This window comes from Myxine glutinosa, chromosome 4 (assembly GCF_964187855.1).
Source record: "Myxine glutinosa chromosome 4, kmMyxGlut1.1, whole genome shotgun sequence".
NCBI lineage: Eukaryota > Metazoa > Chordata > Myxini > Myxiniformes > Myxinidae > Myxine > Myxine glutinosa.
This window is the reverse complement of record NC_136264.1, coordinates 72,066,368-72,093,514: the sequence shown is the minus strand read 5'-3', so window position 1 is coordinate 72,093,514 and position 27,147 is coordinate 72,066,368. Positions and strand designations below refer to the sequence as shown.

General features: G+C 47.5%; 1 protein-coding gene across 1 annotated transcript in view; it reads left to right on the top strand.

The window, feature by feature from the left end:
* The window catches only part of PRDM5 (PR/SET domain 5), a 160,596-nt gene that overhangs the window by 83,392 nt on the left and 50,057 nt on the right, over nt 1-27,147 (top strand). Inside the window, exon 10 of the mRNA XM_068112530.2 lies at nt 14,920-15,013. Within this exon, the coding sequence (XP_067968631.1) occupies nt 14,920-15,013 (94 nt within the window). The remainder of the gene's footprint in view (nt 1-14,919; nt 15,014-27,147) is intronic.

The following is a 27,147-nucleotide window of genomic DNA, read 5'->3' as shown; positions in this document are numbered from 1 at the left end:
CAAGCCGTTCGCTTTGGACCAAACCATTTCATGTAAATAGAGGGGGGGGATTGTCACCGCACTCGCAAGCCGTTCGCTTTGGACCAAACCATTTCATGTAAATAGAGGGGGGGGGGGGGGGGGATTGTCACCGTACTCGCAAGCCGTTCGCTTTGGACCAAACCATTTCATGTAAATAGAGGGGGGGATATAATTTTAGATATAGATATAGTACGGGCATGCCCTAGTTGTACTAATGCAAGTTGTTATTATTGTGTGATCTTAATACAATACTTGGTTTTTGGTATCAACTGATTGGTGTGGTTTCACCATTGGTCATTGGCACACATAATACTTGCACACTTTCTGCCGTGACTCCTTTCGGGGCTCGGAGGTACACCGTGACCGGGGTTTGGGGAGGAGCACGTAACAATATATATATATATATATATATATTGTTACAGACGCGGTTTTGGATGTTAGTTTACCGAGCGGTTTGGTATGACCGCGTCTGCACAGTTTACCCGATTCCACTCGAACGTTGGCCAAATCGCGCTATGCTAAATCAATTGAGGAAAGGACACAACGGCTGGGTTAAATGACACGACACCAGGGGTACAGTTCTCAAGACCTCCGGAGGAGGTTATAATATTTGTATGCAGAACGTTTTAGATTACACCGACAAGAGGTACAGCATAGAAAGGTGGGCACTTAAATACGGTCTTATCTTAGCCCCGACAGACCACAGATAAACGGGACAAGACTGACTCACACAGTTATTGATGGCAAGGAAGGGCAGGTAGTCGATGGATAGCACAAGGTGCACCTTGGCTCAGGGACAGGATAAAGCGCGGTCCAAAAGATGCAGGGAGGTCTCTCAGCGCTCGGAGGTGGCGACTTCTCTCTCCAAGCTGGGGGCGCATCTGACGTCACCTCCGGTAAGTGGCTGCGTATATCCAGCGGGGAGTGACACGCCCTCGGCTCGTTAGCTCCGCCCCAGATGGAATCGGCCCGCCGCTTCTTATTGGGTGCGGGGGGGTTACCGGGCTCCGCCCTTGACGAGGAGCTGACAGTCAGCCCCTTCGTGGTAACCCCGTCGGCGCACATGGGCAATGGCGGCCAACCAAGCCGGAGTGAGGACGCCCACTCCCCGCACCGCCGCCGCGCCGCCCCCGCTGTGGTTGTAGTTGTTGTTGTTGTAGTTCCATGAAATGATGGGAGGATGCGGAGATGAGGTTGTGGGGAGGTATTGGGAGGTCCTAAACTCACTACTGGTGCCATACAATCACATTCTGGTGCAACGAAGAGTCAGAATTAATGGAAACGAGTCCTTAACTGACATAGACTAAGAATAACTAGCAAGATGTCCTATAGTTGTCTACGTGAGATTCGGTGAACCTGGGCACGACATTTAATGGGGGAAAAAGGGGAAGGTCGGGGCTACAGAGTGTTGTTTACAGACAATGGGACTAGGGAATGGGGGATTGGGGATAGTTGGGGAGTATTGGGGAAATAGGGGAATATTTACAAGCGGATATGGATGGAGGCCAAATCCCATATCCGCAACATTGCACCCTTCTCTACCTCGGGGCGTCCCGACCCGATAAATCTTTACCTACTTTAGTGTGGCACTCAGATGTAGTTCCCTCTACTATTAACTCTACCCTGAGTGCGACAGTTTTACCGATGTTCACAAATGAGTAAATATGTCCCCCTGCGACGTTGCACCCTTCTCCTCACAGAAACACACCCACAGGATAACCGAATCGCGGAAAGAATTCTCAAACTAAACATACAGCCGGTAGGGAGCATTATTTACACAAGACTACGCTGATATTTACACTATGATCCAGGACCTGTTTTTGGAGGAACACATGCAGATGTTATACATAGAGAGAGAGCACGCATGCCAGCATCGATACACCAACCCACGAGTGCTCTGTGGCCTTACGGCCTTTAATAATGTGCAGAGCACCCCTTCCAAGCATCAAAAGCACCACCCCATCATGTACAGTCAGCACCATCCGGTGCACCAATAAAGTGTTCATAGTCACCGGTGGTGTCGCAGCCGGCCGATGTTCTGCCGCTGGTCTTGCCTTCCTGAAGCACTTGGCCTTCTGGCTTCTTTAAAAATAAAGAAAGGCGCCAACCGCGTCCATTTCTAAATTGTGGCCGTCAGGGGGCCAACTATTAGTGGTTCACCTGTATGGCATAGGTGCCACGTTGACCAATAGGTCCATCCACGGGTGGTGCTTGCCCGCAAGAGAACTGCGGTCCATGGTGGGCGGCCACAAAAATTGCGGTCCATATAGTGTATCGATCCCGGCAGCGAGCAGCGAAAGTGCAGGCCCACAACTGCGGAGCCAGCACCTCTCTCTCCTCTCTCTCTGCCCCAAAGCCAGATCCTCGGAGGTGGGAGACAAAAGAAGAAGACAAGTGAGTAAGGTGGTAAGGGCGCAAAAGTGCATGCAATATAAGGTAATGCACACTGGGGGCACATGGGAACCAGGTGAGACAGGTACGTTCCTACCGTACGCCCCCCCCCCCCCCCCACCAGGTAACCTACATTGCCCCCCCCTTACCCCTTACTGTATCCACACAACACAACACTACCCATAAACATCTACTTTACAAATCAACAAACGTCCCTACTGTCTTCCCCGTTCCTCCCATAAACCAAATTCGTCTTCTCTCCCTCCGAACCAATCAAATTTGCCACTTCCAACTCTCATCACAATTTGCCATCTCCAATTCAACATCAAAATTTGCCATCACCAATTCATCATCAGTCCCTCCTAAGGAGGGAGAGATGGAATCACCCCAATGTCTCATCCACGTCGTGATGCGTCTCACAAATCCAACAGCAATTCTCCTTTCCTGCACACAGAACAAAGAAACACAGGTGTGGAGTCATCATCACCACAGGTAAGTGGCTGCGTATGGTGCGACAGGTTCATCAATCCTAACTATTTCCTAAATGACTTTAACAACTTTACATTACCCGGGGTCTTTCTCCTGCCAAACCATTGGCCCTCTTACACTATGGGTTCTAAAAACCAATTCCCATTGACCAAACTGTGGTGCCTCTCAATTTGGGGTCTCACTCCCCCGATTCATCTCCCGGTGCCCTCGCACAATTTCTGGGCCGCGACGTGTAGCTCTCCCAGCAGGTATACCCACCTGCACACCTCCACCACTGCAGTTGCCTCCGAGCTTACCTGCTCCTTACCCTAACCTAACTACCTGGGAAAGGCCCTCTGGCGCTCTCCCCACTCGGTGCCCTCTCTGGCACTGGGCTACCCGGGTCCGTCCTCCGGATCCTCGGGCCCCACTGACACTAACGGCTCCCAGAGCCCACCTGCGGCCTCACCTGGCCGACATCCTCACAGTGGTGGAGTGCCCAACCAACTACACACACTAACAGGCTACACGCCCAGCCATTTCCACAACACTAATGCACCCATCCACAATACCATTCTGCAACCGCACCACAAATGCCAATATCCAACCACAATTTACCTATACCCTCTACCTAACACTTACACTACCCGCCCCGGGTACTCGTGAAAGGGGTCCACTCTTCCCCCATCCACACCTTCGCACCATGCACACCACTCCGTACCACTTACTCCAACTCTCTCCACACACCTGTACTTGCACACCTGTGCTCTCATTCTTGGTGCCGCCTGCACCCTTCTCTCCCCAAGCGCATTCGCGCTGATCCACAACACTCACTACTCACACACTGCTCCACACACCTGTCCAGTTGCACACATGTGCAATCACACCTGTTCAATTCTCAACCACACGGCATCATCTCATCTAACTACTCCCCTCTGAAACTTGCGCTTCCCAGTAGTCGCCCCTTTAAACTATTGCGCTCCCACGTCATTATCATCCACCCTAATCTACCTGCGTCCCCACTACAGGTATCAGTCACTATCTAAACCTTAACGTTACCTAATGTCATCTTCGCTAGATCCCTAACAATATCCTAACCCACCCGGGCTAGTTTTCACTGCCATACACCCCATAAGCTATAGCTCCTTTGCCCCACATGGGAAGGGTGGCAGGGATGCCACCCTTACCCACCGGGCCCATCGCTCACTACCAATTTTGCACATCAAATTTCAACAAATCAAAAATTTGCCAATCACTACCCATCATCTGCCAATCATTACTGCCAATCCTTTGCCAATCATCAAATTTTGTTTTTCTCTAATTTTGGGGCCAAAACACTATCCTCGTCACACAGTCTACTCTCTAATCCCTCTCGGTGCGCCAATTCCTGTCCAAAGCCCGGCTTCGTAAAGCCAAGCCATGAATGCGGGTTGTTCTGTGCCAGCGGCTGGATGCGTCCGGCATTCGGTGCAGGGACGGGGGCTTACCCGGGCCGAGATCCCACGCACCACCTCGGCACGGAGCCATCCCATGGCTCGATCTCGACCTGCCGGAATGCCTCAACAAAAAGTGGTCGCCATGACGACCCTTCCTATCCAGCCGCCCGCTCCGCCTAGTGGAGTACGGACGCGGCCGTTCAAAGCGAGGCCCAGCACGCACCGAGGGCCCGATTCGGCTAAAAGTCGCTCTAACCGCTAACCCGTTTAACGTCGATGCTTCACCTGCATGCTTACACCCCGCAGCCCGTTCCTTGCTCACACATCCAGCCGTTCCCATGCTCCTCGTACCTTTCCTTACACACCCAGGTACACTCATTCCACTCACAGCCTTGGTCACACACCTGACCACCGAACACTTTGGCACACATTCGTTGGTCGCACACCTCACCAACACACCTCTTCGCGCCCCCTCCTCTGTCACCTCCTCTGTGACAATCACAGGTGTGCTCTCATTCGCACACCCAACCACGTGCCTCACTACCAATTCCAGCGTGCATTCCCACTCACGCTCTACCATTCCAGGTGTGCATCCTTTCTCACCTGTCACAACCAACTCACGCTCCGTGTCACTCTTACTACTCTCACCTCCACTCTTGACAGCGCACTCACCCTTACTCTTGACAGCGCACTCTTTCCTCATGCACCCGTCCGTTACACACCTTTCTCGCACACACTCTCCCGTTACACACCTTTCTCGCGCACACTCTCCCGTTACACCCTCTGTAACACTCACCACAGGCGTGCATTCTTCCTTGCCTTTGACAGCACACTCTTTCGCCATGCACCTGTCCGTCACACACCTTTCTCGCGCACACTCCTGCGCACACTCTCCCGTCACACCCTCTGTAACACTTACCACACCGCGCTTCCATGTGCTCCCTCGCACACGCGCTACGACCGACTCACTCTCGCCAGCACCCTCACTCCTTGGCACGCACTTTTTCCTCACACACCCCAGAGTCGGACTTTCTCGCACACCTCCTTTTTCGCACACCAGACCTGTCGCACACTTCACCAACGGCCTCTCACGAACACCCGGGTCCATCTCGACCCCCAAGCTTCTTAAATCCCCTGGCGCATCATACGCACGACCATATTGGTCACCACTTACACCGGGTCCTCTTCCTCTTCGCTTCTCCTCCATCACCTGCGAATCCCTCATCCGGTTAATGAGCACATCATCACGATCCAAACACAGACTTTGGACCAATTATTTTACCTCCTCTTTTATCTCTTTCTTATCCCCTTTCCGTCGCTTCTTAATTTCGCTCACCCCTTCTTCCACTTCTTCTAATTTCTGCTTCACCTCTTTTATTTCCCGGTACGTCTCCTCAAGCTCGTCCTCTAAGGCTACCTTGACCGTTTCCATGTGCGTCCTCACCTGCCGGTCCTTCGTCTCCATTACCTCTATCACCTCGTCCAACCTCGTTGTCAGTCCCTCACGTACCATCTGACATTCCCTCTTCGTCGCTACCAAGTCATTTTTTAGGTCATTTTGTGTCGCTTTTAACCCTCCTATTACCGCTGTGTTCTTCTTTACCTGGTCCGTTAGTTCTTTTTGTCCCTCTGTCAGTTGTTCTACTTCCTGCGTCAGGTCCTCTATGCCCCCTTGTAACTTTACAGTCCCCTTTCTCACCTCCTTCTCCATGCGCTCCTTACAGTGCCTCACCTCCTCGCGCACTCCTCCGACCTCCTCACTCACACCTCCTCTGATCTCCTCTCCCATCACTTGCATCTCCTGCCCAGATGCCACCCTCATCTGCTCCATTTCCTCCCTGTGAGCATCCAGTTTGGTTTCTACCCCCATTCTGACCCCCTCTATCTGCTGCCCCATTTGTTTAACTTCCCTTTCCGCTTGGTCCCTCATGTCCCTCAATTTGCCTTCCATCCTGTTTTCTAACCCCTCTAACCCCTTTTGCATCCCTTCCATTTGATTCTCTTGAGCGGCCATTCTGTTTTCTACCCCCATTAACCCATTTTTCACCTCTTTTATCCCGTTGTCTAACCCCTCACCGGTACCCCTCGCTTCGTCCCTCATTACCCCCATTTGGCCCTCCAATCGCTCACCCTGAGCTACCATCCGGTTCCCCATTACCCCCATTTGGTTTCCCATTACCCTCATTTGGCCCTCCAATCGCTCACTCTGAGCATCCATCCGGTTCCCCATTACCCCCATCATTCTGCTTTCCATTTCTTCGCTATTCTTGTCCATAAGGGCCTTCATTTGTAGAAAAAAAAGGTTCAAATCTACCAGCGGCGCTACTACGGTCGCGGGCGTGGACGCCGTGGCCATGTGCGAGGTGCCATTTTGCGCGCCTGTAACCTCGTGCGCGACGACGCTATTTTGCGACCCTGCCACCCTCACTGCTTCGCTCTCCTCATGTCCCTCATTTTGGTCCTGGATCGACCCTGCCTCACTCTCCTCTACCGGAACCCAGCCGTCTTGGTCTGCCATAGCGCGACTTTCAAAATTCGGGTTTTTATTTTTTTTTTGTAAAACACAATCAAATTTCGCCGTTATAATTTCGAGCGCGTGAAACGCGCTCCGGATCGAATCCCACTTCCCGACACCAAATGTTACAGACGCGGTTTTGGATGTTAGTTTACCGAGCGGTTTGGTATGACCGCGTCTGCACAGTTTACCCGATTCCACTCGAACGTTGGCCAAATCGCGCTATGCTAAATCAATTGAGGAAAGGACACAACGGCTGGGTTAAATGACACGACACCAGGGGTACAGTTCTCAAGACCTCCGGAGGAGGTTATAATATTTGTATGCAGAACGTTTTAGATTACACCGACAAGAGGTACAGCATAGAAAGGTGGGCACTTAAATACGGTCTTATCTTAGCCCCGACAGACCACAGATAAACGGGACAAGACTGACTCACACAGTTATTGATGGCAAGGAAGGGCAGGTAGTCGATGGATAGCACAAGGTGCACCTTGGCTCAGGGACAGGATAAAGCACGGTCCAAAAGATGCAGGGAGGTCTCTCAGCGCTCGGAGGTGGCGACTTCTCTCTCCAAGCTGGGGGCGCATCTGACGTCACCTCCGGTAAGTGGCTGCGTATATCCAGCGGGGAGTGACACGCCCTCGGCTCGTTAGCTCCGCCCCAGATGGAATCGGCCCGCCGCTTCTTATTGGGTGCGGGGGGGTTACCGGGCTCCGCCCTTGACGAGGAGCTGACAGTCAGCCCCTTCGTGGTAACCCCGTCGGCGCACATGGGCAATGGCGGCCAACCAAGCCGGAGTGAGGACGCCCACTCCCCGCACTGCCCCCGCGCCGCCCCCACTGTGGTTGTAGTTGTTGTTGTTGTTGTAGTTCCATGAGATGATGGGAGGATGCGGAGATGAGGTTGTGGGGAGGTATTGGGAGGTCCTAAACTCACTACTGGTGCCATACAATCACATTCTGGTGCAACGAAGAGTCAGAATTAATGGAAACGAGTCCTTAACTGACATAGACTAAGAATAACTAGCAAGATGTCCTATAGTTGTCTACGTGAGATGCGGTGAACCTGGGCACGACATTTAATGGGGGAAAAAGGGGAAGGTCGGGGCTACAGAGTGTTGTTTACAGACAATGGGACTAGGGAATGGGGGATTGGGGATAGTTGGGGAGTATTGGGGAAATAGGGGAATATTTACAAGCGGATATGGATGGAGGCCAAATCCCATATCCGCAACAATATATATGCATATATATATATATATATATTATATATATATATATATGCATATATATATATATGTATATATGTGTGTGTGTGTGTATATATAGTCGTGGCCAAAAATTTTGGCATCCATGCACTTTTTTCAAATAATGCACCATTTCTTCCAGAAAATTGTTGAAATTAAAAAATATTTTGGTATCCACATGTGTATTTCTTTGGTTTGCAGTGTAACAAATCAATAAAAAGCTGAAAAAATTACTAAATTTTCGCTTTTTCCACACAAAAATCCTAAAATGGCACAGACAATATTATTGGCACCTTTTAGAAGTTGTTAGAAATAATTAGATTTCAAGCAGGTGATTCTCCTTTACTTTGGAATTGAACTCACCTGTGGTGAGCTGCAGGTGCCTGTAATATAATATAAAAATCACTCATTCAACCAGTTTGAATAGAGAAAAGGAGTCATTCTGCTGTTTTTTGTCACTGTGTGTACTGCAATGAGCATGGAGATCAGAAAGAAAACCAGAGAATTGTCTGAGGAGGTCAGACACAAGATTGTAGCCATGCATGGACAATCTCAAGGCTACAGGTCCATCTCCAGAGACCTTGATGTTCCAGTGTCCACCGTACACAATGTTATCAGGAAGTTTAAGGCCCATGACACTGTAGCCAACCTCCCTGGACGTGGCCGCAAGAGAAAACTTGATCGAAGATTGCAGCGAAGGATTGTTCAAATGGTGGAGAAAGCACCTTGATCAACTGCCAAACAGATTCAAGCTGACCTTCAGACACAAGGTACGACAGTTTCAACTCGCACCATCCGTCGCCAACTCGATGAAAGTGGGTTGGTAGGAGACCCAGGATGACCCCACTACTGAGGGAGAGACTTAAGAAAGCCTGACTTGAGTTTGCCAAAACACACCCGAACAAGCCAAAATGCTTCTGGGAGAATGTCCTGTGGACAGATGAGACAAAATTAGAGCATTTAGTAAAGCACATCATCTCTATGTTTACAGAAAACAAAATGAAGCCTTCAAAGAAAAGAACACCTTCCCTGCAGTCTAACATGGAGGTTCAGTGATGTTTTGGGGTTGCTGTGCTGCCTCTGACACTGGGTGCCTTGAATGTGTTCATGGCATCATGAAATCAGGAGATTACCAAGGCATTTTGGAGCACAATGTTCAACCCAGTGTCAGAAAGCTGGGTCTCCGTCAAAGGTCATGGATCTTGCAGCAGGACAATGACCCCAAACAAACTTCAAAAAGCACCCAGAAATGGTTCAAGACAAAATGCTGGACTGTTCTGAAGTGGCCAGCAATGAGTCCAGATCTAAATCCTATTGAACACCTGTGGGGAGATCTGAAAACAGCAGTTGGGAGAAGACACCCTTCAAATCTGGGAGAACTGGAGAAGTTTACACAAGAAGAGTGGACCAAACTGCCAGTAAAGTGTTGTAGGAAGCTCATTCATGGCTACAGGAAGCGCTTGACTGCAGTTATTTTGTCCAAAGGCCGTGTTACCAAATATTAAGTCTTGTGTGTCAATAATTTTTTCAGTGCCATTTCTTTTTATTTTCTGATTTAAAAGGACATATTAAGTTCGGAATCAAAAACAAAGGTTCTGTAATATTAACAGTGAAATAAAGAATTGTGGAGAACAAATACATTTGTCAATTTCAACTTATTTTTAGAGAAAATTGTGAGTTATTTGAAAACAGTGCAAGGGTGCCAATATTTTTAGCCATGACTGTATATATATTTGTGTTCAGTAGGGTCCCAGCAGTGGGAAAATGCATGATGCCACCCTGGCATACGAGTACATAATTACTAATTTGCAAATACAAGATTGTCCCAGCAATATCTGATCTCACTGGGCTTTAACTATTTGGGTTATAATTCTGCTCAGAATCAACATTTTTGAGTACATCAATCAACACTCGGTTCCCACGCATCATTAAAAGTCATTATATTTGAAACATGTTTTAAGGCCCTTAAAAGTCAATCGATTTGGGAATTTGGGAATAAAGTGCATGCAGAACATGCACGCAAAACCACAAGGCTCTGACTGGCCCAGTAGCACAACGTAAGTCCTCAATATGAGATCAGAACTGCTCCGTAGCACTGTACATGTCATAGGTCCACTGAGCTATATATAGCACTAGTGAGGTACCCATGCTAGGCATGGGTGGGAGCCCAAATGCAGACATACAGTGTGAAAACAGTGAATGACAAACCATGAACCAATAAATTCCACATTCCTGTGCCACCTTCAGTCGAACACGGGGCATGGACAGCTGGTTCGTTAAGGACTTAGGCTCAAACTTACTGCAGCTGACTTGAACAGAACTGAGGTGGGTTATATTTAGATGATGTCAATGGCGAAACTGCAAATTTAGAACCACGAATGTCATTGAAGGAAACTCCATGTCATTTCCTCATTCTCCTTTAAATTCATTTATTATATGATTCCATTCCAATCACAAATTAATATGATACTGAAGGAGTCCGGGCTCCAGCATGATACGGACAAAAGGATGGCAAGGCACAAACTCGTCCGAGAAGATATTTATTCGTAAAACCAACTCGGGAACACTGTAAAGCCCGTTTATCGGGCTGCATTATAAAGCACAACCAGAAACCGAAACCGAAAGCCACGCCTCTCAAGCGAGGCGTGCTTCGGTGGTCACGTGATCGACAGGTGTAGCTGATTATACCCGCACGCGCGGCACGCTTTGGTGGTCACGTGACCAGCCACTCTGGCGCCGCGGATCCCCGCCGGTGACGTCACCGGCTGGAGCAAGGAGATTCTGATGCTGGTCTTGCTTGGGGGACCCATGGGTCGCTACACACGCCCCCCCAGAATGGACTTGGTCCAGGGAGGTCAACCTGAGGGAGGTCCGGATGACCCGACCTAAACGACCCCTGGCCAGTCGTGGGGGGGTGGGGGGGGGGGGTCCGGTGTGGTGGCGGGTGGTCGGACAGGGGGTGCAGGCAGGGGGGGGGTCCGGTGTGGTGGCGGGTGGTCGGACGGGGGGTGCCGGACGGGGGGGCGGCCGAGGGGCCGGGCAAGTCCTCGGGGGAGGCTGCCGAGGTTCCTCGCGGGCCTCCCGAGGTTGCAGTTCACGGGTGCAGTGCCGAGAAGGTTCGAGCGGTGCACGCGAAAAGCGTGTGAGCCAACCGAGGGGCTGGTCCAGGCCTCGGGGGAGGCTGCCGAGGTTCCTCGCGGGCCTCCCGAGGATGCGGGGCTGGTCAAGGCCTCGGGGGATGCAGTGGACGGGGGGCGGCCGAGGGGCCGGGCAAGTCCTCGGGGGAGGCTGCCGAGGTTCCTCGCGGGCCTCCCGAGGTTGCAGTGCGCGGGGGCAGTGCCGAGAGGGCTCGAGCGGTGCACGCGAAAAGCGGGTGAGCCAACCGAGGGGCTGGTCCAGGCCTCGGGGGAGGCTGCCGAGGTTCCTCGCGAGCCTCCCGAGGATGCGGGGCTGGTCAAGGCCTCGGGGGATGCAGTGGACGGGGGGTGGCCGAGGGGCCGGGCAAGTCCTCGGGGGAGGCTGCCGAGGTTCCTCGCGGGCCTCCCGAGGTTGCAGTGCGCGGGGGCGACGAAGCGGCCGTGCCGCGAACGTCAGTGCGCGCGAAGGTGACGAAGCAGCCGTTCTGCCAACGTCAGTGCGCGCGAAGGTGACGAAGCAGCCGTGCCTTCGGAGGGTCTTAGAATAGCTTCGCCCCTCCGGTCGTAGAGGAGGAGCCGAGCGCGGTGCGCGAACCTCATAGTCATGGCCGTCGTTGTTTCCGAAACTCCGGCATTTCGAAACCGCATTCGAAACTGCGCCCGAAGCCGTGCGGGAGAAGCCGGCGTCACCAGCCTAGGTGGCTTCCCTGGCTAGGGCGTGCTCGCCGTGTCCGTTCGCAGCCCCCGCATCCGTGCGGGGGCAGTCGGGGTTGCGTGTTCAATTTCGGGGTCACCAGTGAAGGAGTCCGGGCTCCAGCATGATACGGACAAAAGGATGGCAAGGCACAAACTCGTCCGAGAAGATATTTATTCGTTAAACCAACTCGGGAACACTGTAAAGCCCGTTTATCAGGCTGCATTATAAAGCACAACCAGAAACCGAAACCGAAAGCCACGCCTCTCAAGCGAGGCGTGCTTCGGTGGTCACGTGATCGACAGGTGTAGCTGATTATACCCGCATGCGCGGCACGCTTTGGTGGTCATGTGACCAGCCACTCTGGCGCCGCGGATCCCCGCCGGTGACGTCACCGGCTGGAGCAAGGAGATTCTGATGCTGGTCTTGCTTGGGGGACCCATGGGTCGCTACAATACCATTAATATAACAAAATGCAATGTTACAAACAGTGATGAGGTAAATGAAGATATATGCCATTCCAACATAACCAGTACAGACGAATCTGCTGGCGAGCAAGGGCAGATAGGTAACAATTCGTACAGGTAGAAATCCTCATCATATCTCATTCTCCTTTAACCCTCAGCTGCAGCCAACTCATTTAACCCTGCAGACTGTTTCTCCTCCAGCTCCTCTTGAGCAATGATCTGAAAAATGCAACTAACAATGTTTAAATATTGTACAAATCTTTCAAACCGAGAGGGTTTTTTTTAATACTGAGAGGGGTAGAGAAAATAAAATGGAGAGGAAGGAAGGCACATAGACACAAGCACACATACACATACGTACACACACACACACACACACACACACACACACACACACACACACACACACACACACACACACACGTACACAAACACATACATACACACACACACACACCCACATACACACCCACGTACATACACACCACAGCTGCGCTTCCAGATAATAATGCAACCAGCAGCTATGGACTGCACACGATCACCGCAACATCCCTTACCCAGCTGAGCTCTGAGCTCTACCATCTGTGCACGTACCCAATGACCGCTGGCGTTTATGGCGTATACCCATTGGCCAAAGGCACAGAATTTCAAGGGGTAAAATACCATTTCCGATTTTAAGTTGGACTTTTCACACACCTTGACTTTTTTCACATTTACACTAGAACGGCAATCGGGAGAGAGCATACCTTCAGCAGACTGAACAGTTTACATTTTGTATCCCACTGATAGGCCAGATCTGGATCCGGACCTGAATCAAAATCTAATTGATTTGTTCTTGTCACACACCCAATCTCGGGGGGCGGCCGAGGTATGCTCTCTTAGGAGAGGAAATTAGGAGAGGAAATCTCTCCAACAAGTTTCGGACCGAATCCGTCCAGAACATTTTGAGATATCGTGCTATATATTGCTTTTTGCTTTATCCCTCAATGGTGAAGAATCAGTAAAAAAAATTCTCTGATCCACATTCTGATCTTCAACAAAATCTAATAATTTCGTCCTTTTCGTCGACCAAATTTTGTCCAAATCCATCCACACCTTTTTGAGATATCTTTTTCACAGACAGACAGACAGACAAACAAACAAAGGGCGTCAGTCGGTAGCCTGACAGGTACGACGAAAATCGAGAGAATCAATAATTCATTGATTGTATAATTAAAATTTAAAAAAGTAATCGTAAGATAATTAATTTCTTAATCAATTGGCTGATAGCATACCTAAACTACCACTGTTTATCCGAATGTATAACTTTTTGAAAATTACCTAAGTAATTGAAAGATTAAACAATTAATCCGATTCATTGATTAATTGATGAATAAGAAAATACCCTTTATAGCCACATCACCTGGTCATTGTCGTGTCAAAGTATCAGCTTCCTCGCTCAAAAGGTGTCTGAGATATTGCCCAGACGAGAAAGAAAATAAATAAATGATTGTTTAATTTTGTAAAAAAATAAAATCCCCTTTTTAAGGCCATTTTCCCCGCTAGAGCGGAGGTTAGCCTTGCGGGCCCCATGACAATCATCATGGTTCCCTTTTTGAGGCAATGTTTTTATGGCCGGATGCTCTTCCTGACGACAACCCTTTAGTCGCCTCTTACGACACGCAGGGATGCGGTGTACCTATTCTAAACCGGGGCACACACCGGCACATTCATCCCAGCAAGCTGGAACTCAATTTGCCGACCTCGGAAGGATGACAGACTGAGTCAACCCCCCTGGCTTTAATTCATCGATCGACCGGGATTCGAACCCTCGGATCCCAAGCCAGCACCCTAACCGCTAAGCCAACACCATGTTCGATTGACTAATTGTGTAATTAAAATATATAAATAAATAATAATCATAAAATAATTAATTTCTTAATCAGTTGGCTAATAGCATACCTAAACCACCACTGCTTCACCTGAATCTGTATCTTTTTGAAAATGGAGTGATTGATCGAAAGATTAAACAATGAATTGATTAATTTATTAATCAATAAATCAAAAATATTATTTATAGCCACATCACTTGGTCACTAACGTGTCCAAATATCAGCTTCCTAGGTCAAAAGGTGCCTGAGATAGTGCCCAGGTGAGAAAGGAAATAAATAAGTACTTAATAAATCGATAATAATTAAGTAATTAATCAACTAATTGACATATATATATACGTATATATATATATATATATATATATATAGTCAAATAACATTGACAGCCTCACTTGTTGTCCTTCGGAATCCTTTGATAAATTTTGACGAAGATGGCTGAAAGCGTTCGCGAGTTATCTTTCACACTCACAGAGAAACAAACATACAAACAAACGAGACAGACCGACATATGCTGAAAATTTTCAGTTTTCGTCACAAACAAACAGACAGAGGTGAAAACATAACCTCCATCCACCTCTGGTGGCGCAGGTAATAACAGTGGAGCATTGCACATTGAATGGTTTTGTTGGCATGACCATCATTTGTCCTTAACTCAGGTTTGTTCTTTCAGACGCATTCTGAAGAACGTCCGTTCCAGTGTGAAGAGTGCAAGGCCTTGTTCCGAACACCATTCTCCTTGCAGAGACATCTTCTCATTCATAACAGTAAGTGTTTAATGTCAGTGAGGCATTTCCAGTGACCATTTCCCATCTGACATTAGGAGAGGAATTCTCATTGGATTAAAAGTTTGTCCTCAAAAACCTGACCCGCAGTGTCCTCCAGAAGCAGGATTTAAAGTTTTTGCTTTTCATTTCGCCACCTATCAATCACTTGTGCAAATATTGTGGATTATAACTAGGCCTGGGCGATAATGGCAAAACCTATAGCACGATAATGCACCTCATTATCACGATTATCGCGTTATCATGATAATATATATAATGTATTTAGTGCTTGGCTTGAGAACAACGTAGCATACAATAACTTCAAGTAAGAACAAACTGAATAGTCATAGAGTTGCGTGTGTTCGCGTGTTCATACTCTTTATTTCATAATTGTGTTGCAATTTGTCAAACCTCATTTTACCTGGACTAAATCACTTTGATCCGTTTGCTGAGCAACTGGAGGAGCAGTTTGGAAAGCTGTTGATATGGAACGTCTGGCTTGCTAACGGAACACACCAAACAATCTTCATCCTAAAGAAGCACACCGAGCGAGCTTCCTGCTAACAGAACACACCGAGCGAGCTTCCTGCGAACAGAACACACCAACCAAGCTTCATGCTAACAGAACACACCGAGCGAGCTGCATTTTAACAGAACACACCAACCAAGCTTCATGCTAACAGAACACACCGAGCGAGCTTCATGCTAACAGAACACAATAAGCGAGCTGCATACTAACAGAACACACCGAGCAAGCTGCATGCTAACAGAACACATTGACCAAGCTTCATGCCAACAGAACACATTGACCAAGCTTCATGCTAACAGAACACATTGACCAAGCTTCATGCCAACAGAACACATTGACCAAGCTTCATGCTAACAGAACACATTGACCAAGCTTCATGCTAACAGAACACATTGACCAAGCTTCATGCTAACAGAACACATTGACCAAGCTTCATACTAACAGAACACATTGACCAAGCTTCATGCTAACAGAACACACCGAGTGAGCTGCATTTTAACAGAACACACCAACCAAGCTTCATGCTAACAGAACACACTCAGCAAGCTGTAGGCTAACAGAACACATTGACCAAGCTTCATGCCAACAGAACACATTGACCAAGCTTCATGCCAACAGAACACATTGACCAAGCTTCATGCTAACAGAACACATTGACCAAGCTTCATGCTAACAGAACACATTGACCAAGCTTCATGCTAACAGAACACATTGACCAAGCTTCATGCTAACAGAACACATTGACCAAGCTTCATACTAACAGAACACATTGACCAAGCTTCATGCTAACAGAACACACCGAGTGAGCTGCATTTTAACAGAACACACCAACCAAGCTTCATGCTAACAGAACACACTGAGCAAGCTGTATGCTAACAGAACACACCGAGCATGCTGCATGCTAACAGAACACACCGAGCAACCTTCATGCTAACAGAACACACCGAGCAAGCTGCATGCTAACAGAACACACCGAGCAAGCTTCATGCTAACAGAACACACCGAGCAAGCTGCATACTAACAGAACACATTGACCAAGCTTCATACTAACAGAACACATTGACCAAGCTTCATGCTAACAGAACACATTGACCAAGCTTCATGCTAACAGAACACATTGACCAAGCTTCATGCTAACAGAATACACCGAGCGAGCTTCCTGCTAACAGAACACACCGAGCGAGCTGCATTTTAACAGAACACACCAACCAAGCTTCATGCTAACAGAACACACTGAGCGAGCTTCATGCTAACAGAACACAATAAGCGAGCTGCATACCAACAGAACACATTGACCAAGCTTCATGCCAACAGAACACATTGACCAAGCTTCATGCTAACAGAACACATTGACCAAGCTTCATGCTAACAGAACACATTGACCAAGCTTCATGCTAACAGAACACATTGACCAAGCTTCATGCTAACAGAACACATTGACCAAGCTTCATGCTAACAGAACACATTGACCAAGCTTTATGCAAACAGAACACACCGAGTGAGCTGCATTTTAACAGAACACACCAACCAAGCTTCATGCTAACAGAACACACCGAGCGAGCTGCATTTTAACAGAACACACCAACCAAGCTTCATGCTAACAGAACACACCGAGCGAGCTTCATGCTAACAGAACACAATAAGCGAGCTGCATACTAACAGAACACATTGACCAAGCTTCATGCTAACAGAACACACCGAGCGAGCTTCATGCTAACAGAACACAATAAGCGAGCTGCATACTAACAGAACACATTGACCAAGCTTCATACTAACAGAACACACCGAGCAAACCTCGTGCCCAGGGAACACACCGAGCAAGCTGCATGCTAACAGAACACACCGAGCAACCTTCATGCTAACAGAACACACCGAGCAAGCTGCATGCTAACAGAACACACTGAGCGAGCTTCATGCTAGCATAACACAATAAGCGAGCTGCATACTAACAGAACACATTGACCAAGTTTCATGCTAACAGAACACATTGACCAAGCTTCATGCTAACAGAACACATTGACCAAGCTTCATGCTAACAGAACACATTGACCAAGCTTCATACTAACAGAACACATTGACCAAGCTCCATGCTAACAGAACACACCGAGCAAACCTCGTGCCCAGGGAACACACCGAGCAAGCTGCATGCTAACAGAACACACCAAGCAACCTTCATGCTAAAAGAACACACCGAGCAAGCTGCATGCTAACAGAACACACCGAGCAAGCTTCATGCTAACAGAACACACAGAGCGAGCTTCATGCTAACATAACACAATAAGCGAGCTGCATACTAACAGAACACATTGACCAAGCTTCATGCTAACAGAACACATTGACCAAGCTTCATGCTAACAGAACACATTGACCAAGCTTCATGCTAACAGAACACATTGACCAAGCTTCATGCTAACAGAACACACCGAGCGAGCTGCATTCTAACAGAACACACCAACCAAGCTTCATGCTAACAGAACACACCGAGCAAGCTGCATGCTAACAGAACACACCGAGCAAGCTGCATGCTAACAGAACACACTGAGCGAGCTTCATGCTAACATAACACAATAAGCGAGCTGCATACTAACAGAACACATTGACCAAGCTTCATACCAACAGAACACATTGACCAAGCTTCATGCTAACAGAATACACCGAGCGAGCTTCCTGCTAACAGAACACACCGAGCGAGCTGCATTTTAACAGAACACACCAACCAAGCTTCATGCTAACAGAACACACTGAGCGAGCTTCATGCTAACAGAACACAATAAGCGAGCTGCATACTAACAGAACAAATTGACCAAGCTTCATGCTTAAAGAACACATTGACCAAGCTTCATGCTAACAGAACACATTGACCAAGCTTCATGCTAACAGAACACATTGACCAAGCTTCATGCTAACAGAACACATTGACCAAGCTTCATGCTAACAGAACACATTGACCAAGCTTCATGCTAACAGAACACATTGACCAAGCTTCATGCTAACAGAACACATTGACCAAGCTTCATGCTAACAGAACACATTGACCAAGCTTCATGCTAACAGAACACATTGACCAAGCTTCATGCTAACAGAACACATTGACCAAGCTTCATACTAACAGAACACATTGACCAAGCTTCATGCTAACAGAACACACCGAGTGAGCTGCATTTTAACAGAACACACCAACCAAGCTTCATGCTAACAGAACACACCGAGCGAGCTGCATTTTAACAGAACACACCAACCAAGCTTCATGCTAACAGAACACACCGAGCGAGCTGCATTCTAACAGAACACACCAACCAAGCTTCATGCTAACAGAACACACCGAGCGAGCTTCATGCTAACAGAACACAATAAGCGAGCTGCATACTAACAGAACACATTGACCAAGCTTCATGCTAACAGAAGACACCGAGCGAGCTTCATGCTAACAGAACACAATAAGCGAGCTGCATACGAACAGAACACATTGACCAAGCTTCATGCTAACAGAACACACCGAGCGAGCTTCATGCTAACAGAACACAATAAGTGAGCTGCATACTAACAGAACACATTGACCAAGCTTCATGCTAACAGAACACATTGACCAAGCTTCATGCTAACAGAACACATTGACCAAGCTTCATGCTAACAGAACACATTGACCAAGCTTCATGCTAACAGAACACATTGACCAAGCTTCATGCTAACAGAACACATTGACCAAGCTTCATGCTAACAGAACACAATAAGCGAGCTGCATACTAACAGAACACATTGACCAAGCTGCATGCCAACAGAACACACCGAGCAATCTTCATGCTAACAGAACACACCGAGCAGGCTGTATGCTAACAGAACACACCGAGCAAGCTTCATGCTAACAGAACACACCGAGCAAGCTGCATGCTAACAGAACACACCGAGCAAGGTGCATGCTCACAGAACACACCGAGCAAGCTGCATGCTAACAGAACACACTGAGCGAGCTTCATGCTAACAGAACACAATAAGCGAGCTGCATACTTACAGAACACACTGACCAAGCTTCATGCTAACAGAACACACTGAGCGAGCTTCATGCGAACAGAACACAATAAGCGAGCTGCATACTAACAGAACACATTGACCAAGCTTCATACTAACAGAACACACCGAGCAAACCTCGTGCCCAGTGAACACACCGAGCAAGCTGCATGCTAACAGAACACACCGAGCAACCTTCATGCTAACAGAACACACCGAGCAAGCTGCATGCTAACAGAACACACTGAGCGAGCTTCATGCTAACATAACACAATAAGCGAGCTGCATACCAACAGAACACATTGACCAAGTTTCATACTAACAGAACACATTGACCAAGCTTCATGCTAACAGAACACATTGACCAAGCTTCATGCTAACAGAACACATTGACCAAGCTTCATACTAACAGAACACATTGACCAAGCTTCATGCTAACAGAACACACCGACCAAACCTCGTGCCCAGGGAACACACCGAGCAAGCTGCATGCTAACAGAACACACCGAGCAACCTTCATGCTCACAGAACACACCGAGCAAGCTGCATGCTAACATAACACAATAAGCGAGCTGCATACTAACAGAACACATTGACCAAGCTTCATGCTAACAGAACACATTGACCAAGCTTCATGCTAACAGAACACATTGACCAAGCTTCATGTTAACAGAACACATTGACCAAGCTTCATGCTAACAGAACACACCGAGCGAGCTGCATTCTAACAGAACACACCAACCAAGCTTCATGCTAACAGAACACACCGAGCAAGCTGCATGCTAACAGAACACACCGAGCAAGCTGCATGCTAACAGAACACACTGAGCGAGCTTCATGCTAACATAACACAATAAGCGAGCTGCATACTAACAGAACACATTCACCAAGCTTCATACTAACAGAACACATTGACCAAGCTTGATGCTAACAGAACACATTGACCAAGCTTCATGCTAACAGAATACACCGAGCGAGCTTCCTGCTAACAGAACACACCGAGCGAGCTGCATTTTAACAGAACACACCAACCAAGCTTCATGCTAACAGAACACACTGAGCGAGCTTCATGCTAACAGAACACAATAAGCGAGCTGCATACTAACAGAACACATTGACCACGCTTCATGCTTAAAGAACACATTGACCAAGCTTCATGCTAACAGAACACATTGACCAAGCTTCATGCTAACAGAACACATTGACCAAGCTTCATGCTAACAGAACACATTGACCAAGCTTCATGCTAACAGAACACATTGACCAAGCTTCATGCTAACAGAACACATTGACCAAGCTTCATGCTAACAGAACACATTGACCAAGCTTCATGCTAACAGAACACATTGACCAAGCTTCATGCTAACAGAACACATTGACCAAGCTTCATACTAACAGAACACATTGACCAAGCTTCATGCAAACAGAACACACCGAGTGAGCTGCATTTTAAGAGAACACACCAACCAAGCTTCATGCTAACAGAACACACCGAGGGAGCTGCATTTTAACAGAACACACCAACCAAGCTTCATGCTAACAGAACACACCGAGCGAGCTGCATTCTAACAGAACACACCAACCAAGCTTCATGCTAACAGAACACATCGAGCGAGCTTCATGCTAACAGAACACAATAAGCGAGCTGCATACTAACAGAACACATTGACCAAGCTTCATGCTAACAGAACACACCGAGCGAGCTTCATGCTAACAGAACACAATAAGCGAGCTGCATACTAACAGAACACATTGACCAAGCTTCATGCTAACAGAACACACCGAGCGAGCTTCATGCTAACAGAACACAATAAGTGAGCTGCATACTAACAGAACACATTGACCAAGCTTCATGCTAACAGAACACACCGAGCAAACCTCGTGCCCAGGGAACACACCGAGCAAGCTGCATGCCAACAGAACACACCGAGCAATCTTCATGCTAACAGAACACACCGAGCAAGCTGTATGCTAACAGAACACACCGAGCAAGCTGCATGCTAACAGAACACACCGAGCAAGCTTCATGCTAACAGAACACACCGAGCAAGCTGCATGCTAACAGAACACACCGAGCAAGCTGCATGCTAACAGATCACACCGAGCAAGCTGTATGCTAACAGAACACACTGAGCAAGCTTCATGCTAACATAACACAATAAGCGAGCTGCATACTAACAGAACACATTGACCAAGCTTCATACTAACAGAACACATTGACCAAGCTTCATGCTAACAGAACACATTGACCAAGCTTCATGCTAACAGAACACATTGACCAAGCTTCATGCTAACAGAACACATTGACCAAGCTTCATGCTAACAGAACACACTGACCAAGCTTCATACTAACAGAACACATTGACCAGGCTTCATGCCAACAGAACACACCGAGCGAGCTGCATTCTAACAGAACACACCAACCAAGCTTCATGCCAACAGAACACACCGAGCGAGCTTCATGCTAACAGAACACAATAAGCGAGCTGCATACTAACAGAACACATTGACCAAGCTTCATCCTAACAGAACACACCGAGCAAACCTCATGCCCAGGGAACACACCGAGCAAGCTGCATGCTGACAGAACACACCGAGCAAGCTTCATGCTAACGGAACACACCGAGCAAGCTTCATGCTAACAGAACACAATAAGCGGGCTGCATACTAACAGAACACATTGACCAAGCTTCATGCTAACAGAACACACCGAGCAAACCTCATGCCCAGGGAACACACCGAGCAAGCTGCATGCTGACAGAACACACCGAGCAAGCTTCATGCTAACGGAACACACCGAGCAAGCTTCATGCTAACAGAACACAATAAGCGAGTTGCATACTAACAGAACACATTGACCAAGCTTCATGCTAACGGAACACACCGAGCAAGCTTCATGCTAACGGAACACACCGGGCAAGCTTCATGCTAACGGAACACACCAAGCAAGCTTCATGCTAACGGAACACACTGAGCAAGCTGCATGCTAACAGAACACACCGAGCAAGCTGCATGCTAACGGAACACACCGAGCAAGCTTCATGCTAACGGAACATACCGAGCAAGCTTCATGCTAACGGAACACACCGAGCAAGCTTCATGCTAACGGAACACATTGACCAAGCTTCATGCCAACAGAACACATTGACCAAGCTTCATGCTAACAGAACACATTGACCAAGCTTCATGCTTACAGAACACATTGACCAAGCTTCATGCTAACAGAACACATTGACCAAGCTTCATGCTAACAGAACACATTGACCCAGCTTCATACTAACAGAACACATTGACCAAGCTTCATGCTAACAGAACACACCGAGTGAGCTGCATTTTAACAGAACACACCAACCAAGCTTCATGCTAACAGAACACACTGAGCAAGCTGTATGCTAACAGAACACACCGAGCATGCTGCATGCTAACAGAACACACCGAGCAACATTCATGCTAACAGAACACACCGAGCAAGCTGCATGCTAACAGAACACACCGAGCAAGCTTCATGCTAACAGAACACACCGAGCAAGCTGCATACTAACAGAACACATTGACCAAGCTTCATACTAACAGAACACATTGACCAAGCTTCATGCTAACAGAACACATTGACCAAGCTTCATGCTAACAGAACACATTGACCAAGCTTCATGCTAACAGAATACACCGAGCGAGCTTCCTGCTAACAGAACACACCGAGCGAGCTGCATTTTAACCGAACACACCAACCAAGCTTCATGCTAACAGAACACACTGAGCGAGCTTCATGCTAACAGAACACAATAAGCGAGTTGCATACCAACAGAACACATTGACCAAGCTTCATGCCAACAGAACACATTGACCAAGCTTCATGCTAACAGAACACATTGACCAAGCTTCATGCTAACAGAACACATTGACCAAGCTTCATGCTAACAGAACACATTGACCAAGCTTCATGCTAACAGAACACATTGACCAAGCTTCATGCTAACAGAACACATTGACCAAGCTTTATGCAAAGAGAACACACCGAGTGAGCTGCATTTTAACAGAACACACCAACCAAGCTTCATGCTAACAGAACACACCGAGCGAGCTGCATTTTAACAGAACACACCAACCAAGCTTCATGCTAACAGAACACACCGAGCGAGCTTCATGCTAACAGAACACAATAAGCGAGCTGCATACTAACAGAACACATCGACCAAGCTTCATGCTAACAGAACACACCGAGCGAGCTTCATGCTAACAGAACACAATAAGCGAGCTGCATACTAACAGAACACATTGACCAAGCTTCATACTAACAGAACACACCGAGCAAACCTCGTGCCCAGGGAACACACCGAGCAAGCTGCATGCTAACAGAACACACCGAGCAACCTTCATGCTAACAGAACACACCGAGCAAGCTGCATGCTAACAGAACACACTGAGCGAGCTTCATGCTAGCATAACACAATAAGCGAGCTGCATACTAACAGAACACATTGACCAAGTTTCATGCTAACAGAACACATTGACCAAGCTTCATGCTAACAGAACACATTGACCAAGCTTCATGCTAACAGAACACATTGACCAAGCTTCATACTAACAGAACACATTGACCAAGCTTCATGCTAACAGAACACACCGAGCAAACCTCGTGCCCAGGGAACACACCGAGCAAGCTGCATGCTAACAGAACACACCAAGCAACCTTCATGCTAAAAGAACACACCGAGCAAGCTGCATGCTAACAGAACACACCGAGCAAGCTTCATGCTAACAGAACACACAGAGCGAGCTTCATGCTAACATAACACAATAAGCGAGCTGCATACTAACAGAACACATTGACCAAGCTTCAGGCTAACAGAACACATTGACCAAGCTTCATGCTAACAGAACACATTGACCAAGCTTCATGCTAACAGAACACATTGACCAAGCTTCATGCTAACAGAACACACCGAGCGAGCTGCATTCTAACAGAACACACCAACCAAGCTTCATGCTAACAGAACACACCGAGCAAGCTGCATGCTAACAGAACACACCGAGCAAGCTGCATGCTAACAGAACACACTGAGCGAGCTTCATGCTAACATAACACAATAAGCGAGCTGCATACTAACAGAACACATTGACCAAGCTTCATACTAACAGAACACATTGACCAAGCTTCATGCTAACAGAATACACCGAGCGAGCTTCCTGCTAACAGAACACACCGAGCGAGCTGCATTTTAACAGAACACACCAACCAAGCTTCATGCTAACAGAACACACTGAGCGAGCTTCATGCTAACAGAACACAATAAGCGAGCTGCATACTAACAGAACACATTGACCAAGCTTCATGCTTAAAGAACACATTGACCAAGCTTCATGCTAACAGAACACATTGACCAAGCTTCATGCTAACAGAACACATTGACCAAGCTTCATGCTAACAGAACACATTGACCAAGCTTCATGCTAACAGAACACATTGACCAAGCTTCATGCTAACAGAACACATTGACCAAGCTTCATGCTAACAGAACACATTGACCAAGCTTCATGCTAACAGAACACATTGACCAAGCTTCATGCTAACAGAACACATTGACCAAGCTTCATGCTAACAGAACACATTGACCAAGCTTCATGCTAACAGAACACATTGACCAAGCTTCATACTAACAGAACACATTGACCAAGCTTCATGCTAACAGAACACACCGAGCGAGCTGCATTTTAACAGAACACACCAACCAAGCTTCATGCTAACAGAACACACCGAGCGAGCTGCATTCTAACAGAACACACCAACCAAGCTTCATGCTAACAGAACACACCGAGCGAGCTTCATGCTAACAGAACACAATAAGCGAGCTGCATACTAACAGAACACATTGACCAAGCTTCATGCTAACAGAACACACCGAGCGAGCTTCATGCTAACAGAACACAATAAGCGAGCTGCATACGAACAGAACACATTGACCAAGCTTCATGCTAACAGAACACACCGAGCGAGCTTCATGCTAACAGAACACAATAAGTGAGCTGCATACTAACAGAACACATTGACCAAGCTTCATGCTAACAGAACACATTGACCAAGCTTCATGCTAACAGAACACATTGACCAAGCTTCATGCTAACAGAACACATTGACCAAGCTTCATGCTAACAGAACACATTGACCAAGCTTCATGCTAACAGAACACATTGACCAAGCTTCATGCTAACAGAACACATTGACCATGCTTCATGCTAACAGAACACATTGACCAAGCTTCATGCTAACAGAACACAATAAGCGAGCTGCATACTAACAGAACACATTGACCAAGCTGCATGCCAACAGAACACACCGAGCAATCTTCATGCTAACAGAACACACCGAGCAGGCTGTATGCTAACAGAACACACCGAGCAAGCTTCATGCTAACAGAACACACCGAGCAAGCTGCATGCTAACAGAACACACCGAGCAAGGTGCATGCTCACAGAACACACCGAGCAAGCTGCATGCTAACAGAACACACTGAGCGAGCTTCATGCTAACAGAACACAATAAGCGAGCTGCATACTAACAGAACACACTGACCAAGCTTCATACTAACAGAACACACCGAGCAAACCTCGTGCCCAGTGAACACACCGAGCAAGCTGCATGCTAACAGAACACACCGAGCAACCTTCATGCTAACAGAACACACCGAGCAAGCTGCATGCTAACATAACACAATAAGCGAGCTGCATACCAACAGAACACATTGACCAAGCTTCATGCTAACAGAACACATTGACCAAGCTTCATGCTAACAGAACACATTGACCAAGCTTCATGCTAACAGAACACATTGACCAAGCTTCATACTAACAGAACACATTGACCAAGCTTCATGCTAACAGAACACACCGACCAAACCTCGTGCCCAGGGAACACACCGAGCAAGCTGCATGCTAACAGAACACACCGAGCAACCTTCATGCTCACAGAACACACCGAGCAAGCTGCATGCTAACATAACACAATAAGCGAGCTGCATACTAACAGAACACATTGACCAAGCTTCATGCTAACAGAACACATTGACCAAGCTTCATGCTAACAGAACACATTGACCAAGCTTCATGTTAACAGAACACATTGACCAAGCTTCATGCTAACAGAACACACCGAGCGAGCTGCATTCTAACAGAACACACCAACCAAGCTTCATGCTAACAGAACACACCGAGCAAGCTGCATGCTAACAGAACACACCGAGCAAGCTGCATGCTAACAGAACACACTGAGCGAGCTTCATGCTAACAGAACACATTCACCAAGCTTCATACTAACAGAACACACCAACCAAGCTTCATGCTAACAGAACACACCGAGCAAGCTGCATGCTAACAGAACACACCGAGCAAGCTGCATGCTAACATAACACAATAAGCGAGCTGCATACTAACAGAACACATTCACCAAGCTTCATACTAACAGAACACATTGACCAAGCTTGATGCTAACAGAACACATTGACCAAGCTTCATGCTAACAGAATACACCGAGCGAGCTTCCTGCTAACAGAACGCACCGAGCGAGCTGCATTTTAACAGAACACACCAACCAAGCTTCATGCTA